Source organism: Liolophura sinensis, chromosome 10 (genome assembly GCF_032854445.1).
Source record: "Liolophura sinensis isolate JHLJ2023 chromosome 10, CUHK_Ljap_v2, whole genome shotgun sequence".
Lineage (NCBI taxonomy): Eukaryota > Metazoa > Mollusca > Polyplacophora > Chitonida > Chitonidae > Liolophura > Liolophura sinensis.
In genome coordinates, this window is record NC_088304.1 from 13,400,282 (window position 1) to 13,418,679 (window position 18,398).

General features: G+C 39.6%; 1 protein-coding gene across 1 annotated transcript; it reads right to left on the reverse strand.

The window, feature by feature from the left end:
• Nucleotides 1-236: 236 nt before the first annotated feature.
• On the reverse strand, nucleotides 237-14,747 carry LOC135476906 (thioredoxin reductase 2, mitochondrial-like). The gene is given in 17 exon segments (XM_064757050.1): nucleotides 237-413; nucleotides 894-991; nucleotides 2,501-2,572; nucleotides 3,667-3,759; nucleotides 4,572-4,667; nucleotides 5,566-5,627; nucleotides 5,630-5,710; nucleotides 6,068-6,239; nucleotides 7,676-7,767; nucleotides 8,179-8,198; nucleotides 8,814-8,884; nucleotides 9,583-9,645; nucleotides 10,319-10,397; nucleotides 11,470-11,544; nucleotides 12,284-12,428; nucleotides 13,548-13,604; nucleotides 14,630-14,747. Coding segments are annotated over 17 exon segments (1,518 nt in total). The 3' UTR covers nucleotides 237-289.
• Between the last annotated feature and the right edge of the window lie 3,651 nt (nucleotides 14,748-18,398).

Below are 18,398 nucleotides of genomic sequence, written 5' to 3' on the forward strand. Positions count from 1 at the left end.
ACCTTAGAGTCCCAAGGTCCTTGTGTTGCCAAGGCCAAATATGTTGGTGTAACCAAACCTGAAGAGTCAGCAAATACAAATGGTGTTGCCAGACCTCAGAACTATTGTATACGTATCTTGAATTTGCAAGACTTAGATTCCTCAGACCTTGTTACCAGTCCTCACTGACTGGCGGAGACATCATGTTCCAGACCTAAGAGGTCCCAGACCTTGGTGTTGCCAGAGTCTGAGTTACAGGTGGAGCTGTTCTTTACACAGGTGGTGGTACCTGCTGGGGTACAAGCTAACCTCAGCAACCAGTGACTGTAGGGTCCAGGCCCGAGCGTTTGGTGATGTGAAGTTTGACTACTTCTTCTGCGCAGGTGGGATGGATTCCTACAGTGCTGAGCACATCATCTGCGGACGCATCACATCTGAAACAGGAACTCTACATGTTGAGATACACTGTATCAACAGAGTAAGACAGGTCAATAAGGTTCTTCTACAAGACTAGGTGTTTGAAAAAATATACCTTGAATGACCAGAATGACCTTGAAAAAAATTGGCCAAGGTCACAGAAAACAAATTGCCTTCTTTTCCAATGCTTAAAAGGGATACAGACATTGGAGATACAATGTAGGGTTCCCTGGGTTAAACCCAGCAGCCTTGGTCACGCTTGAATAAATGTACCATACCTAAAATTCAGCTTCGGATAGCATCGGCTGAACTTGTGTATTTCTCACATCAGCCAATCAGAATCGATTTTGTATCCCTTTACATGTACACAAGCTATAGGGTTAGGTAAACGTTGTGTTCAAGAAGTGGATGGATGTATGATGTCAACACTGACAACAATATCCCTAGTCCAATTTCGCCCAACACCTACAAGTATCTGAGCAGTAGGTTTTTCATACCTCAGTGCTACAGCAAATCCCTGAGTTATTTCCCCTGCATTAGGGCCTGTCAGATGAAAGCCGTGCACCTTTCTCTTTCCATGTCTCTCACATATCAGCTGAAACCATAAAATGAATGGTAATTTTTCTAGAAATTTTCAACTCTACCACAATAACCTACGGACTTAAACATTTCACCGCATTTAGGAAGGTTGGTGAAACAGGGCCTAGGTGTTTTTAAGCTAATATTGCTTTCCTTTAAAAAAAGAAATTACAAAGAGTGTTGAACATTTTCTTTTAAAGAATGTGTATCAAGAAAATGAAGAATTAAGATCAATGGAAATCCAGACAACTCCTTGCGACCTTTAATGCATGTATATTGTAGAATAATAACACCTTTAAGCATAAGCTTTCCCTTAATTATTGCACAGAGGCATATTTGTGTTAAGTTCAGCTGAGAAAGTGATGACAGGTCTATTTTTTTTCACATCTGATTGTTGTTAAGACACTGAACAATTAATGCACTCAAGAATTTTTCTCATTGATGTCGTCATGAAAGTCCATGGGTGAAGGAAACCTTTTCACACTGATGTCGTCAGGAAAGCCCATGGGTGAAGGAAACCTTTTCACATAGATGTCGTCAGGAAAGTCCATGGGTGAAAGAAACCTTTTCACAATGATGTCGTCATGAAAGTCCATGGGTGAAGGAAACCTTTTCACAATGATGTCGTCAGGAAAGTCCATGGGTGAAGGAAACCTTTTCACATAGATGTCGTCAGGAAAGTCCATGGGTGAAAGAAACCTTTTCACAATGATGTCGTCAGGAAAGTCCATGGGTGAAGGAAACCTTTTCACATCGATGTCGTCAGGAAAGTCCATGGGTGAAGGAAACCTTTTCACAATGATGTCGTCAGGAGAGTCCATGGGAGAAGGAGACCTTTTCACATCGATGTCGTCAGGAAAGTCCATGGGTGAAAGAAACCTTTTCACAATGATGTCGTCAGGAGAGTCCATGGGAGAAGGAGACCTTTTCACATCGATGTCGTCAGGAAAGTCCATGGGTGAAGGAAACCGTTTCACATCGATGTCGTCAGGAAAGTCCATGGGTGAAGGAAACCTTTTCACAATGTCGTCAGGAAAGTCCATGGGAGAAGGAGACCTTTTCACATCGATGTCGTCAGGAAAGTCCATGGGTGAAGCAAACCTTTTCACATCGATGTCGTCAGGAAAGTCCATGGGTGAAGGAAACCTTTGTGTTCGAAGTCAAATCACCACTCTTTGCAAGATACCTGAGAAACCCCCTGACTACAAGCTTTAAGTCAGTTTCATAAGTAGAGAGGTAACTACAGTGCTCAGGGTAATACTAAACCCTCGACCTCAGGGAAGTTACTTACAAACTTTCTTACATGTATCTAATAGATATGCACGCCACCGAATGTTTACAGGTTACCAATTACCTCTGCACACCATGGTGATGGCAGATGACAAGTGGTATTCAACTACATATACTAAATAACTTAAGACTGCACAAATGGCCACTGACCCCCCTGTTACAGTACACGTATGCATTTTTAAAATGTTATTAAAGACAGAGAGTACAGATTTTAATAAAGATTGGAACACCAAACCTTGATGTAACACTGCTCAGAACTGTGTTCAGGTACTGCAAACTCCAATGGCTTGTAGAAGGCATGGTACACCTGCAGATTTGTATACGAAACACAGTAAACAATTAATTCTGATATCAAATCTTAGGAAACTCTTGAAAATAGGAGATACATGTCATGTGAAATACTTATTAACACAATAAGGATTGAATCATATAGTATTCAGTCTTCTGGACTGATATGGGACACGTGTATAGTTTGTGAAGACTTGACATGTCATTAAGGCATGTGCCTGGGCTCACTGCGGTGAGATGTCTTGACTTCTTTGACTTGACAAGCGTAGTTATTGGCATCATCATGTATAAACGGCAGTAGAACACATCGTTTTCGTCTGTTACATTGCATGTGATTGCACCAAATGGATGACGTAATTAAGGAAAGAAAAAAAAAAAGGGTTCATAGCTTTGGATCATTTTGATACGAGTCAATTGTCATGCAACAATAGGAACTTTCCTGATGTCATGATACCACAGAATGGTTTGTAAAACAATACTGAAAATATGAAAAAGTTCAAAGTTGGCAGCGGCAGAAACCAAAGAATGCACCGTGCACTCGCCAAATTTCCAGTTTACATACAGAAACACACTGGGGCACATGTTAAATATAAACCTAACCTTAGTTCTAGTTAGATTTATTAAAGTGCATTTAGTAATAATACCCTTCACCAGGTTCCTTACAGACCTTATGACTGTAAAAGCTTCAGCCAAACCATCAAGAGCTTGGATTTTGAGTGAGTGAGTGAGCGCTTGGGGTTTAACGTCGTACTTAACAATTTTTCAGTCATATGACGACGAAGGAGCCCTTAGAGTGTATGTAATGTGCCTCTTTGTTGCAGGACAGATTTCCACCGCCATTTCATCTAGTGCTGCTTCGCTAAGACGACTTACCGAAGGTAAATAAGCCGCCCCGCACTGCCCGATCCATTATACTGATACTGGATCTACCGCTCCCGCTGCGGAAGCTCTACCAACTGTGTTATTGGGGCCGGTTAGCTTGGACTTTGAACAAATGATCTCTTTTGTCCAGGGCTAATTATGGTAATTATGTTTTTAGAATGAGTTACAGTTTAGCCTAGAAAGCCGGCGAGGACCCATGGTGTGGAATAAAAATCAACGTCAACCTCTCACCTCAATGTTGTCTTCACCGTACATCTGGATGGCTGTCTCCTCTGACATTCCCACAGTTCCGTACTCCAATGGGGTGAACACCGTCGTGGCCACCTGACAGAATAACCAACCCATTAACAAGAAATTATTCCAAAGAATTGGAGGTTATGGATTAGCGCAAATCCAATAAAATCTTCGCCTATTATTTTAGAGTAGCCCAAATAATTACCTTTTACAAAATATCAGTCTAGCCTGTGCACAAGTTGCCTATCAAAGGAACTGAATAAGGTCACAACATTTTCTAGCTGAGTCATTTTCTAGCTGTTTTTCAAACTTTAGAATTATTTTAGCACTATAAATCTTAGAAATGCAAATTTAACATTTTCTGAAAGGCAACAATTTCAGCTATTCTTGGTATCAAATTTAATTTCTTTTCTAATAGCTTAAAAGGTTTTTTCTGTTGAAATCACTGGTTTCCTGTAAACACATACACGTATACATGAAGATCCTGCATAAAACGTTGACAGGGTGCGAAGGGCAGTCAACAAATTAAGGAACCACCCCGTCAAGGAGAAACCACAAAACCTGACAAACACAACCACTTCTGAAAGAAACCACCATATGTGAAGGAAATCAAGGATTCAATGCATACAATTATTATGAAAATGACACTAAAATGGTTTGATTGCGTCACTAAAAAAGCAAGCTGTGCAAATAATTTCCCTACCCATTATTGTTCTCTCAGAAATTTTCAAAATATCGGTCGCCGAGGTGGTTGAAAAAGTGAAAGAGTTAGAGAGTATCTGTGGGAAATCCTCATTTCAAAAGGAGAGAGAATCCCAGAGCCACACACAGTCACATATGGTTGATCTCAACACATCAAATGTCAAACAGTACTTTAAAATAAACTTGATGTGACGAAGCACCTTGTCATAATCCATCTGCTCTGTTGAGCCTCCGTACAGTCGCCGTGCCAACAGCTTCCCCGCTCTGATGGCCACCGGAGTCAGCTCTGGGCGCCCCTGCACAAAACAGCAAAGGGGGAATAAAGAAACAGTGATGATGTCATATGGTACTGTTCAAACCAGAAGGCACAGAAGGGCGCAGGATGGGAGGAGGACACAGGATGGGAGAAGGACACAGGATGGGAGAAGGACGAAGGATGGGAGAAGGAGGGTGGAAGGGTTGGACAAAGAATGGCAGTAGAATGCAGGATGAATACAGGATGCAGGATGAAGGAATCTAGGATGCAGGATGAAGGAATCTAGGGTGCAGGATGAAGGAATCTAGGATGCAGGATGAAAACAGAAAGAACGATAACAGTAGAGCACAAAATGAGAACAGGATGCAGGATGGGGTTTGGATGCAGGATGAGGTTTGGATGCAGGATGGGGTTTGGATGCAGGATGGGGTTTGGATGCAGGATGAGGTTTGGATGCAGGATGAGGATTGGATGCAGGATGAGGATTGGATGCAGGATGAGGTTTGGATGCAGGATGAGGATTGGATGCAGGATGAGGTTTGGATGCAGGATGAGGTTTAGATGCAGATGGGAGCAGATAGAGGATGAATACTATTACAGAAAGTAAATATATTAAGGGATGAGGGATCGGAGCCAGATGAAATATGAGGTCATGACGCTCATGGGCGACAATTTCTTCAAACTCTAACTAGGCCCTATGTGTAAAATAACTGAGCAATGAGACGCTATGTGTGCAGTGATTGGCTGAGAGTGCAAACTGATATTTTCTCTTTTGTGATTTTTTAGTACTTAATGTAATTGCAGCAGACATCAATCTGTGTTTAAACATAATTTACACAAAAGTTAATTCATCTCAGAATAATCACATGACTTTATAACGTCATTTATTTATTCTCGTAACAACAGATCGCATTCTACTTTGCCCTTAACACACCTACCTGTAGCACGTCGCCGATGGCGTAGATATGAGGTACAGCACTGCGCTCAGCTTCTCCATTATTCTCCCCAAGCACTTTCCCGAAACGTTATCCACACAAACAGATGTGTTCTGTAGAGACAGCTTGCGGGTCTCAGCTCTTCTACCTGCACAAAAATTCATTTTATTAAAAATTAAATTAAAATTTATTTCTGACCAGATCATTTGGTTTCACAGAGTTCTCCAAAGGTACAAATATCATGTCAAATATGGTGAATGACCCAAAATTTCAGTTTTTGAAGTAACAAAAAAATATAAAATATCAATTTTGGCACTGAAACTTACATTTTTACAGTACGATATACTACTTTCCAAACAAACACTTTGACAGTAGTGAACAGCTTGTTAGATCAATGGAACAGTCAGAATTAGGCAAAAGTGCAACTTTATCACGGACCAAAATTTTAGGCCATTTACCACAACTTATTTTAAACAGAAAACATCCTCTACTGATGCATCCTTACCAACAGCCATGAGGACTGTGTCATACAGCTCACTTTCCTGATGACCTTGACCATCCTGTGACACGACCTTGAGTTGCAATCCATCAGTCTTGTCAATCCTGACTGGAGTGGTCTTCCATAAAAACTTGGTGCCTTGGTCCTCCATGTAGCCTGTGACCAGCCCAGCCATTTGCTAAAAAGAAAAAAAGATTGACTTGTTATTTGACTGATTTTTCCAAAAATGAAATCGGCCTTGCCCTCCATGTTGTCTCTGACCAACCCAGCCAAAAATGAATAAATCAATTGATCTATTCATTGAGTTTTATAAAAACTTGCTGTCATGGCCCTGAATATGGTCTGTGACCACCCCAGCCATCTGCTAACAAAGATTAATAGATTGTTTGATTGGTTGATGTTGATGAACTGTGGTTGATTGGTTGATGTTGATGAACTGTGGTTGATTGGTTGATGTTGATGAACTGTGGTTGATTGGTTGATGTTGATGAACTGTGGTTGATTGGTTGATGTTGATGAACTGTGGCTGATTGGTTGATGTTGATGAACGGTGGCTGATTGGTTGATGTTGATGAACTGTGGCTGATTGGTTGATGTTGATGAACTGTGGCTGATTGATTGATGTTGATGAACTGACCTGAAAATCCATGGCCAGTTCCATCTGATATGTGCAGTGAACCACACTCTAGAATAGTGTTTGCACAAGTGCATTCGAACGGTGATTAAACCGAACTTGCCCTGAGGAAAATATCTGTCTCGCTTGATGTACATGTATGTGCTACTGGTAAATATCTTAGATTATATTTCTCAATTTTTAACGCCATACTCAAGGAGAATTTTTCACTTCTATCACAGCTATCAAGCCTGTGAATGGAAGGAAGAAACTGGAGTGACAGGATTAAGTTGCTATGTCTGCCAGGTACATGACAAAATGCCTGAGCTAAAGCTTCAGTCTAATCAACAACAGGTGAGTCAGTGAGTGCTCAGGGTTTAACGTCGTACTTAACAATTTTTCAGCCACATGATGATGAAGGAATTCTTAGCGTGCATGTACGTGTAATGTGCCATCTTGTTGCAGGACGGATTTCCACCATTCTTTTATCCAGTGCTGCTTCACTGAGACGATTTACTGAAGGCAAGTAAGCTGCCCCACCTGAGCCATTATACTGATACAGGTCAACCAGTCATTGCACTATCCCTTTAATGCTGAGCGCTAAGCGAGTAAGCTACAACTTCCAGTTTTTAGGTCTTAGGTGTGACCTGACCCAAGATTGACCATGGATCTACCACCCCCGAAGTGGAATTTGATTTCTGAGACAAAACTAAAATTGGTTGGAATGTCCAATCTTAGTGCTTCCCAAAAAGAAAAAGATTGTCAGCACAGAATAATGCCTTCAGAATATGCTTGAATAAACACCTTGCATACATGCGATAAGGTTTAAGAATTACAGTAAACGGTTGTCACAAACTAACTGGAGGTGTTCTCATTGCTTATGATCATAGATGCATGAAACTAATTTCACAGATTCAATGTAACAGATAATTTATTCCATTAAATTCATTTAGGGTTCATACTGCAGGAGTCTGAAGGGGAATTTTTCTGATGTCACATACCTGGTCAAAGCCTCTGAGTGGAATGGACCGAACCATCACAGTTGTATCAAAACCTAAACCTGTGAGAAAACCGGCACATTCCAGAGCCACATCTGTCAGGCATCGGGGTCAAGGAGACAGTGTACTTTATAATGATGACTGCGTGTGTAATTAATCATGGGACTGATTGATGATTCTGTGACTGATGGATTGTTTGATCAATCATGTAAATAGACATGTCACACAGCTAATACTAGATTAGCATTATTGTTACATGTTTTTAAAGAGACTCTCCGGCCGCAATTGGGAAGGTCTGCCAGCATACTGCGGATGGTCATGGGTTTCCCCCAGGCTCTTCCTGGTTTCCTCCCACCATAATATTGGCCACTGTGGTACAAGTGAAATATTCTTGAGTACGGCGTAAACACCAATCAAATAAATAAATCAAATCAAATTTTTAAAGAGACTGCTTTTCCATTGCTCCGGAGAAGTTCAGACTCAAGCTCCAATACTTAAAAGGATACAGCTTCCTCCAACAACCAACCTGAAAATGATAAATTTTACAAGATCACAAATATTTTGAGAAATAATTATCCATTACAGTTCTCAAACTCCCAGTACACATACAATTTTGAAATACTGATAATGACTGCAGAAGGTTCCAGTTTTAAAACAGATTCTTCTTCAAAGACAAAGAAAGAAAAAAAATCTAACTTAAACTGATAGACCACTGAAAACCCAGTCTAAAAATACTTTTTATTTGTTCCAAGAAGTAAATAATCAAATGTTTGAATAGTAAGGTAAGGTTTATACACAACAAATTGACCATTAATAATAATTTTGTTATTTTAATGGTCTCAAACCAAATTTAGCTCTAGGCACATTTAAATAAATATCACATTAGCCACATAGTTACATCTGCAAATGTTCTGCATGCAATTACTGCTACATGCACACAATTACAGCTACATGCATGCAATTACATCTAAATGCACATGAATACATGTATCACATTAAGCAGATGTATTTTAATATTTTGCTCAGCAATATGTTTCAGGCATTTTTCTAATATCAACATTTTAATTAACAACTGCATTGCATTATTATAGGTGGTTATTTTCTCTGCAAACAAAAACCCTTGATTAGTTCCAAAACTCACGTTTTTCCTGGCGTTTTTTTCATCCAAAAAATGTCATCGCTGGAAATAGCATTTTCTAAGGCACCAGGAATCTACAAGAAATCATAGATCAGAAGAACAGATAAAATACGAGTCAGGGTAATCTTTTACCACCAGCCTCACAGTATTGTGACTTTAGTTTGCCTGTAGTGTGCCTGTAGTTTGTCTGTAGTTTGCTTGTAGTGTGTCTGTAGTTTGTCTGTAGTGTGTCTGTAGTCTGCTTGTAGGGTCTGTAGTTTGCCTGTAGTGTGCCTGTAGTTAAGTCAATCTTTAGACGTGTTTCTAAATACAGCGAAATAAGTGAGTTGATGGTCAAAGCAAAGCCCTGGATAAAACTGAACATTCAATCGCTCAAAGTCAGACCCATGGGAGCATACATCTGGAAGTCTGAAGTTTACATGGTTTATGTAGATCATGTTGACAATACCAGTTCTTCCCATCAGCAATATCTCTTTCACATTTACAATGACCATTTAACATTCTTCAACACACATACACTTTTAGTCATTAAAATTAACCTCACTTCATGACATTTAATATTTAAATCTAATCACATCTCTTTAACAGGAAATCATTAATGCAGGCTTGTAGAATAGAAATATGATAGCTCAAATGACAGGTGAAAGTTTCGATTGTATTTGTCAGTTGCACGAAACTCGGGGTAAGCACAGACTGTATGGGGATGATCCCAAACCAAATTAGGCTTTAATTAATAAACTTTTGTAGAATGGCGCAAAAACCAGGTACAAACCTCTTCCGGTATAACAGGTCTTCCCCCCACGGCAATTACAACTGAGTCAGCTTCAAGGATAAACTGTGAACAGATACAGTGTACATTTAAATGTGTCAAGAAATACTGTGTTTTTTTTTAAATGGTATGTGTACCATTGTGTACCACTGTGTACCATTTACCCAACTTAAATACACTGCATGTGGCACAGTGGCAAACGTGGCAAAAAAAACTGCACAAAGACATTCCACAAAATACATGCAGTGGAGTTCAATGAGTAATTGCTTGCATCTTATTTCTTGTCTTATCAGCGAAGACATAATTGGAGAAGATTTTATAATAATAAGGGAGCATTACTATCCAGCATTTTTTTGTTTTACAGTAATTCTGCATGTTAAAAGGAAAAAAAACACCTCGGAACACAGGAGCTGTTGAAATTCACTGTCTTTTAAAAGAAAAGGCCACTTCAAGTTTACACCACACGGAGCAGGTATATAAAATTATTCCATAATCAAATTTGTTTGCTAACTGATGTATGTGAGCCAACAAAAAGAGTTTTAAGAAAGTGCTTTGGGATGTGTATAACCTCACTATGACCTTGAAATGTCTTTGGGATGTCTCCATGACCTTGGGCTGCACGTCGGGTGTGTCTAACTAAGACTACAGACAAATTACCCCTCACCTTGATATACGAAACCCTCTGAGGAACAGCAAAAGAAACAGATTTTCATCAAGGCAATTTCACCTTAACACTCACCTCTTTCCCTTTGTCATTGACAGCCTTTATTGTATAGTTGTCCAGGAAACTGCCTTTAGCATTGATATATTCCACCTCTCTGCAACAAAGAGCCCATTTCCACATTAATGCCATAACACCATGAATACAGGTCCTAAACACCTTGACGTGTACATGTACATGTACATGTAAGTGTGGAGGGCTATAGCCTTTCTTTTCTTATCATCTTTCTTTTAGCCTTTTCCTTGTCCAGTTATCAACAATTGCAATTTCAGCCATATTTCCCCACTCCTCACAATGCAGCTTTCAACAACTGCAATATTTTAGGGTATACTGTAACATTCATAATGCAGGTGTCAGTGAATGCACTTTTAACACATACTCCTGCTGTAAAATATATGTATGAATGTATGCTTGGGGTTTTATATCATACTTTGACAATTCTTCGGTCATATGACAAGAAAGAGTCATTAGGTGTGTGTACACACACTGTGTCATCTTGCGGCTGGGACAATCCAAGCCGCTAAAGTGCTACCATCGCTGTGGATCATGCCGAAGACACCAGACACTACACCCCCATCCCATCACATCATGCTGAGGCTGTGCTGACCAGGTCTTTTATCTTGCTCTAAGCTCTCATCACCAGGCAACAGGTGGTCTTTTGGTGTCCCAGATCTCCCGACTTCAAGACTGGCACTCTAACTTCTAGGCCACAGAAACGATCAGTGGCCAACCATTCCTGTTTCCATTCTCTAACATCTCATTGCTGGGCATCAAGTGAGGCAGCAACAGGTATCATTTCCCATGTCTTTGGTATGACCAGACCCGGTTTTGATCCAACGTCTCCCAATTTTCACACGTACTCTCTAACCATTAGACAACCGAGGTGGTCTCATACTCTTGCTAAAAAAGGCATTATCCACATGATTTGTAAATGCCACTTGTTACATTATTTACTGACTGACTTCTTTATTTAGTTATTAGATTGGTGTTTTACAACATACTCAAGAATATTTGATTTCATTGAGGGACAGATAGATCATGTTTGAAGACATGACTTGCCTGGCTTAACACCAGAAGAGCTCAAGCAATGGTGACTTATCCACTTCAAAAATACATGACATTTTTTTCCTGACATACCAATTCAATAAATTTAGGAAATACTGACTTACTTATCCTGTAGCTGCACTCGATGACCCCAGTTCAGGGATCTCACATAGCTGTTCACCTTATCACACATTGTCTCCCTGTTAAGGAAAAGAGGAAAATTAAACAATGCGTTTATCTTACTTGTATATGTCAGATTTATTTATTTCATTGGTGTTTTTACTCTATACTCAAGAATATTTTACTTATATGATTGCGGCTAGCATTATGGTGGGAGGAAACCGGGCACAGCTCGAGGGAAACCCAAGACAACCCGGAGGTTGCCACCAGACCTTCCCATGTACTGCCGGAGAGGAAACCAGCATAAGCTGGACTTGAACTCACAGCGACCACATTGGTGAGAGGCCTCTTTCACATGACCATCCACATTTTGCTGAAGGACCTTCCCACGCACTGCTGGAGGGGAAACCAGCTCTAGCTGGACTTGAACTCACAGCGACTGCATTGGTGAGGTGCTCCTGGGTCATTATGTTGCGCTAGCACGCTAACCAACTAAGCCACAGAGGCCCCATACTTGTATATAAGACTGATCTACACTTGTATACAAAATCTGTAGTTCATTATTCCATCAAGCTCAACATTCCTATCACTACTGCAGGATTTTCTGCATATTTATTATAACAAGTGAGAACCACAACTTGGTGTCGCAATCTAACAACACAAGCTCTGCTTCAATGGTCTAATCCACACTATTAATTATCCCTTGTGAAACAGATGGGAGTTAGTGTCCCTAACATAGGTCGGTAAACATTACAATTGTTGAAAACAAATGTACATCATATGGATTCCAACATTCAACTCCGGTAATCTACCACTCACCAAGAAATGGCGATGTTTTGTGGGACGTTCCAGCCAAAGGCTCTTGCTTGATGAACATGTTCGCCTAGCATGGAAGCCTGGTGCATCAGCTTTTTAGGGATACACCCAACATTGACACATGTCCCACCCAGGCCCCACCTACTTCCTGTCAATCAAAATAAACACACTTGATTCCACAATGACTGACACCTATCAATCAATCAGCTTTTTAGGGATACAGTCAATATTGGCACATGTCCCACCCAGGCCCCACCTACTTCCTGTCAAATCAAAATAAACACACTTGATTCCACAATGACTGACACCTATCAATTAATCAGCATTTTAGGGATACAGCCAACATTCACATGTCCCACCCAGGCCCCACCTACTTCCTGTCAAATCAAGATAAACACACTTGACACCACAATGACTGACACCTATCAATCAATCAGCTTTTTAGGGATACAGCCAACATTGACACATGTCCCACCCAGGCCCCACCTACTTCCTGTCAATCAAAATAAACACACTTGATTCCACACTGACTGACACCTATCAATCAATCAGCTTTTTAGGGATACAGCCAACACTGACACATGTCCCACCCATACCCCACCTACTTCCTGTCAAATCAAGATAAACACACTTGATACCACAATGACTGACACCTATCCATCAATCAGCTTTTTAGGGATACAGTCAATATTGGCACATGTCCCACCCAGGCCCCACCCACTTCCTGTCAAATCAAAATAAATACAATTTATTCCAGGCTGACCGACTCCTCTCAATCAACGAGCAAAAAGCTATTTACATATACTTGTCTCCACAATTGTCAGAAACTTACTTCTAGAATCAGTTAGACTGATGAAATTCTATTAATCTTCAAAACAATTTTTTTCTCGGTATTTGTACAAAGTTTATATCTCAACTGATTTCTTTACAGATTTTTTAAGAATGCATTTCATGCTTTGCAGGTGACTTTAAAAAGACAAGGTCTCTAATACTGATAATTTCATGTTACAAGTCTTTTGCTGCATGGCATGAAACATGTTGCATGTCGAGGTTTCATATATGACATATGATGAGCAGTGGACCATTCAGCACCAATGAGATGATGTAATATGGCCCATTTCAAACTCCTGCTGGTATCTCATTTAGTGCTAGTGTACTTATATCTCAAAGTCATCGCCAACTGTACCCCTACTGTTATCAAACAGGTTTAAAAAGCAAATTTAACCATCAGTTCAAACAAAGTCATCCTCAAATCAACAAGTCTTACCCTGGGTAGATGGCGACACATAGTCTAATACTGCAACTTTCTTCCCAAATTGTGCAGCTGGAAACAAACAAAAATTACTGCCAGAAAACATGATAAATTTATACTATTAGCATATATGGCACTTATAGTTCTTACAGTCTAGGATAGTCACATCCATGGAAGAAAAACTCATTAATGGAAAGTGCGGCACTATACATGTAGATTTCACATGCAGTCTTAGGTCAAACTATCAGAATTCTTCATTTGGCCACACAGATTAAAATATTTGTTTCACGTGCAGAATAAATCTTTTTTCAATGTCAGTGGAGGGTGTAAAAATAAAATTGAGTCCCAGCAATTGTTTCTGTTAAAGACATATTTTCATGATCAGAAAGCCTTTAAAAACAGGAAAGTCATCCACAACATTAAGATTGAACAACACAAAAGGGTTGATTTGCAATAATATTTTTTATTCCGTTTTTTGCTCGCCCATAAAACACAAAATAAAACTGGTATCACATTACAAATAAAATATCAAAACATGTTTACGTAGCACCACAAAGGAGATAATACTTTTCAAAATAATTTCACCGTCTGTTTTTCAGGTTCAATGCAATAAGCAAAAGGACTAGGACAATGTCCTGCACCAAATAGTATTTTGACAACGGCCTATTGTTTGACACAGGACAAAACTGTCATCAGCCATGTAAATGGCACTGTAACTATTTAAATAGTAACAGTGAATAGCTAAATAGCTACCTGGAAGATTTGCAATTATGCCCTGCACCAACTTTAAAGTTACTACCATGCTTGCATATTTATTATCAAACTGAATAGAATGTATTGGCTATACAAATACAACCCAAGCCAATAGAAATTTCCCTTTGATTTATTTACTCAATACTGAAGAATATTTCATCAAGGTGGGAGGAAACTCTACACAATGACCATCACTTCTGTTTGGCAAACCTTCCCATGCACAAAATTTCCCTTTGGTCTTACCATTGAAGCAGACGCTACATAGTGCCAAACATTGCTGGTTCAAATCCACGCATGATAATTAACTATGTCTGGATAATGGCTGGTCAATGTTGATATTTTACCTTCTTTGGAGCAGGCCAATCCACCAGATCCTCCCCCAATTACAACAAGGTCGAACTTCCTGGCCTCTGCATGACAAAACATAAAAAGACCGTTATTATTATTTTTCACCAACAACATGCTCAATTCATTATTCCATGCTTGTGCAAAAAGACATTCGAAGGGACATTAATTTCAGTCAGTCTGTCTCTCTATTTGTCTGTTTTTCTCTGTGTCTGTCTGTCATGCTATAGAATACTGTCTGAATTTGATGAAAACATTTGGGTGCAGATTCATTTTGCAGCCCTCCTGATCAAGGTCTAACTGGGAAACTGGGTAGAGCCCGGAGGAAACCCACGACCATCCGCAGGTTGCCGGAAGATCTTCCCACGTACGGCCGGAGAGGAAGCCAGCATGAGCTAAATAACTTGTATAAAGTCTGACGGGTGTATGTGTGATGAAGTCCTTAGATCAAACCACTGCATCTCACCAGAATACCGACAAACTTTGTGAGGCAGCCTAAGGATACAACAAACTCTATTCGAGCTGGAATTAAAACTGTGCCCTCATTGGACAAAGACTTGTAGTGTTAAATGATGAAGCTATTTGGATTCTTGGGCCAAGGGCACCAAAGGAAACATAAATTTTAACAGTAAAATCCTATTCTTGGAGCTTGCCTGGGATAAATATCCCTGTTTAGATCCACAGCAATTTCCTCACATGACCAAAGAGAGTGTTAATGACTCGCTCAGAGCAGCATCACTTCAAAACCATGAACATGGGAGATATTGTAAGAACAGCTTGGCTCGCCTTGCTTTTATGACCTTCAAAATTTATCATTCCGTGTAGAATCTGCTTATGAACATGGAATAAATGCCTACTGTAATCAGGTATGCTTTTCATCAATACTAAACCACGCTCCTAAACTCAAAATGTTCTCCTCTACGGTAAGTAGATGTGTACTACCGTCATACACCGGAATTGGACTCTTGTGGCGGTTATTAGAGGGCCATTTTTCGTTATACAGAAGAGATCTTTAATACCACACTAAACCAATAGGCAACATATCTCCAATAAAAAAAACATCAAGCTTTCCGTGTATAAGTTTTTTAAGCAGCCTGGGTATACCTGATGTAAGAAGTCTTCTAAACCGTCGAAATAAAATTGGGAAATGACTTTGACAGCATTTTCCATGGCTAACCATGGGCGCGGCCATGTTGGCTGCACTGAAATGTTAGATCTCAGAGGCGTACGGCAGTGGAGTTGATTGACACTGCATATGAAATTAAGACATGTACTTGGCATCAAGGAAGTCTAGACTCGAACTCAGGTCATTCATATGTTTGGTAAAGAGAGCTTATCTGAAGTCGGGTTTAAGATTATTTCGAAGATCAGAACCGGGTTTCTCAAAATTTCAGTAAATCGATTCAGTAAATCGTTTGCCTACATGGAGTGTTTCTCGCAGAAAAACTTCATGTAAGTAAAGCACTAATTAAGTCCCGGGTATACTTTTATGTTGCTTAAGCAAAGCACATTGCAACAGCCGCTGGCTTCCTCTCCGGGCGTCCGTGGGAAAGTCTTTCAGCAATCTATGGATGTTTGTGGGGTTTTCCCGGGTTCTGACGGGTTTCCTCCCACCTTAATGCTGGCGGCCATCGTATAAATGCAATATTCTTGAGTAGGCCTACGACGTAAAACACCAATTCAAATTTAAAATAAATAAATAAATATGTTGGGCTTCACCCGACAAACCCGTGTTTAAAGAACATATGAAAATGTAATATAAAACCTGGGACTAATATAACAGATATTACTGTCATAGGCCTATTAGTTACAGCAGTTTGTAGAAGAGCAACTCAGCGCAGTAGAATATACTGGTTTCCAAAACATATATTATTGTTACATCTACCCTCCAGCCATAGACATGGCTTTCCCGCTAGGTGTGGTACGTCATAGAATGACGTATACAGAATCGTGTACCATGACGTCATACTAGGACACACCGTTAGTCAAAGACAAAACGAATATGGTATTAAATAACTGATGAAAGGTGTATCAAACAGTGAAAAAAGAATTTTTCTGAAGCATATTTTATATTTCCTAATAACCGTTCTTAATTATCCATAATTCCGTCAATAGTCGGAAAAATTCAAAGTTGTTTTGACAGCTATTACTGTAGAGCACACTACAGCAGGCGAGGCCTACTTAATTTCAGGCTCTCGGATCACGAAGCGATCTTAGACTTAAGTCAAAATTCCAAATCATATTGCTGTTTCTTATGTTACAAGGTCAAGATTTTGCTTGACGATATAAGTTCTGGGTAAGTTATTGTATAAACAAATTTCATCTAGAATAACAGAACTGAACATACGAAATTTAAAGATTGAAGTTTTGACTAAAGTCTAAGATTGCTTCGTGATCCCGGGGCCTGACCGCTAGGGCCTCAGGAAAACTGTACTTTGAAGCCATTTATAAGCCACAAGAAAAAAAAATGAGAATTTATTTTATACTTTTGTATGTAAGGCCACATCAATCAATCACTCCGTATTAAGAAAAAAAACACAAGCGTTTCATGTATCTTGTAATTATATTTTGCAAGCTCCCCGAACAAAGCTAAGCTACTGGAAAGAACGCCTCGGTGGTCATAGGCCTTTGTTGTTTTACGCGCATAGCTTAGGCCTACATGATTGAAAACCACACTCATCCGTCCTCTCATGGATGCGGCACAACTGTCCAAGTTTGAAGAAAATGGGCCACAGTGTTCTCGGGTTGTTGTTGTTGTTGTCACGACGAAGTCGATAGTCCTCTCAGTGACACCATATGTACACTCAAAAAATTAATCTGTCAAGTTTAACAGAAAGTCTGCTGTGTGAGTGATATTGGAATGCATTCTGCTATTGCAGAAAATTATTCTGCTAAATACAACACGCATATTCTATTAATTCTACACAAATACTCTATTAGACTAACAGGATGTTATGTTGAATATTACAGAATATTGTGTTATAATAACAAAATACATTCTAGCGTTTATCTAACAACAGAGTTTCTATTAAAATTTACAAATTAATGTTTTGAGTGTTAAGATTCAAAAGGGGCCTGTGTCATACCAAGGAATCATCGTGGAACTCAACATAATCAACTTTCAAACTGAACTTTAAATAGTTTAGCAAGAGACAGATTATCTTGAACAACTAATTGTTTTCTAGGGACGTATTATATGACTTCGTCTTTGAATCTAAGCATTTTACGTCAGGAGTCGTTGGCATTTTTACGAAATTTGGTCAAGATCTAGCCAAATGATACATGTACATCTTGGATGGCCTTGCGAAGACAACAGATTCGTCTCAAGCCGACAGCATGACGAGAGGCATAGTTTCAAGTTTAACATGGTAAATTATCCTTACCTGGATAGCAATATACCGAAAGGCCTTGTATATGCCTAGAAGTGCACCTTTTTCGCATTGATTTCGATGACGACTGACGATAACGTCACAAATTATCACTACAAAAACTAGAGTGTCAAGGATATTCCATCAAATACCTTTACTCTGTTTCTTAAATCTCGTAAGTAAATATGGACGGAGTGTCTCTTAAATCTCGTAAGTAAATATGGACGGAGTGTCTCTTAAATCTCGTAAGTAAATATGGACGGAGTGTCTCTTAAATCTCGTAAGTAAATATGGACGGAGTGTCTAGAATCTCTCCTTCATACCTGTGTATATATACTGCTTAAACCTGGCTTAGGGGTTGATTTATCGTGCCGAAAAAAAAAAGCCCCAAAACGACAGG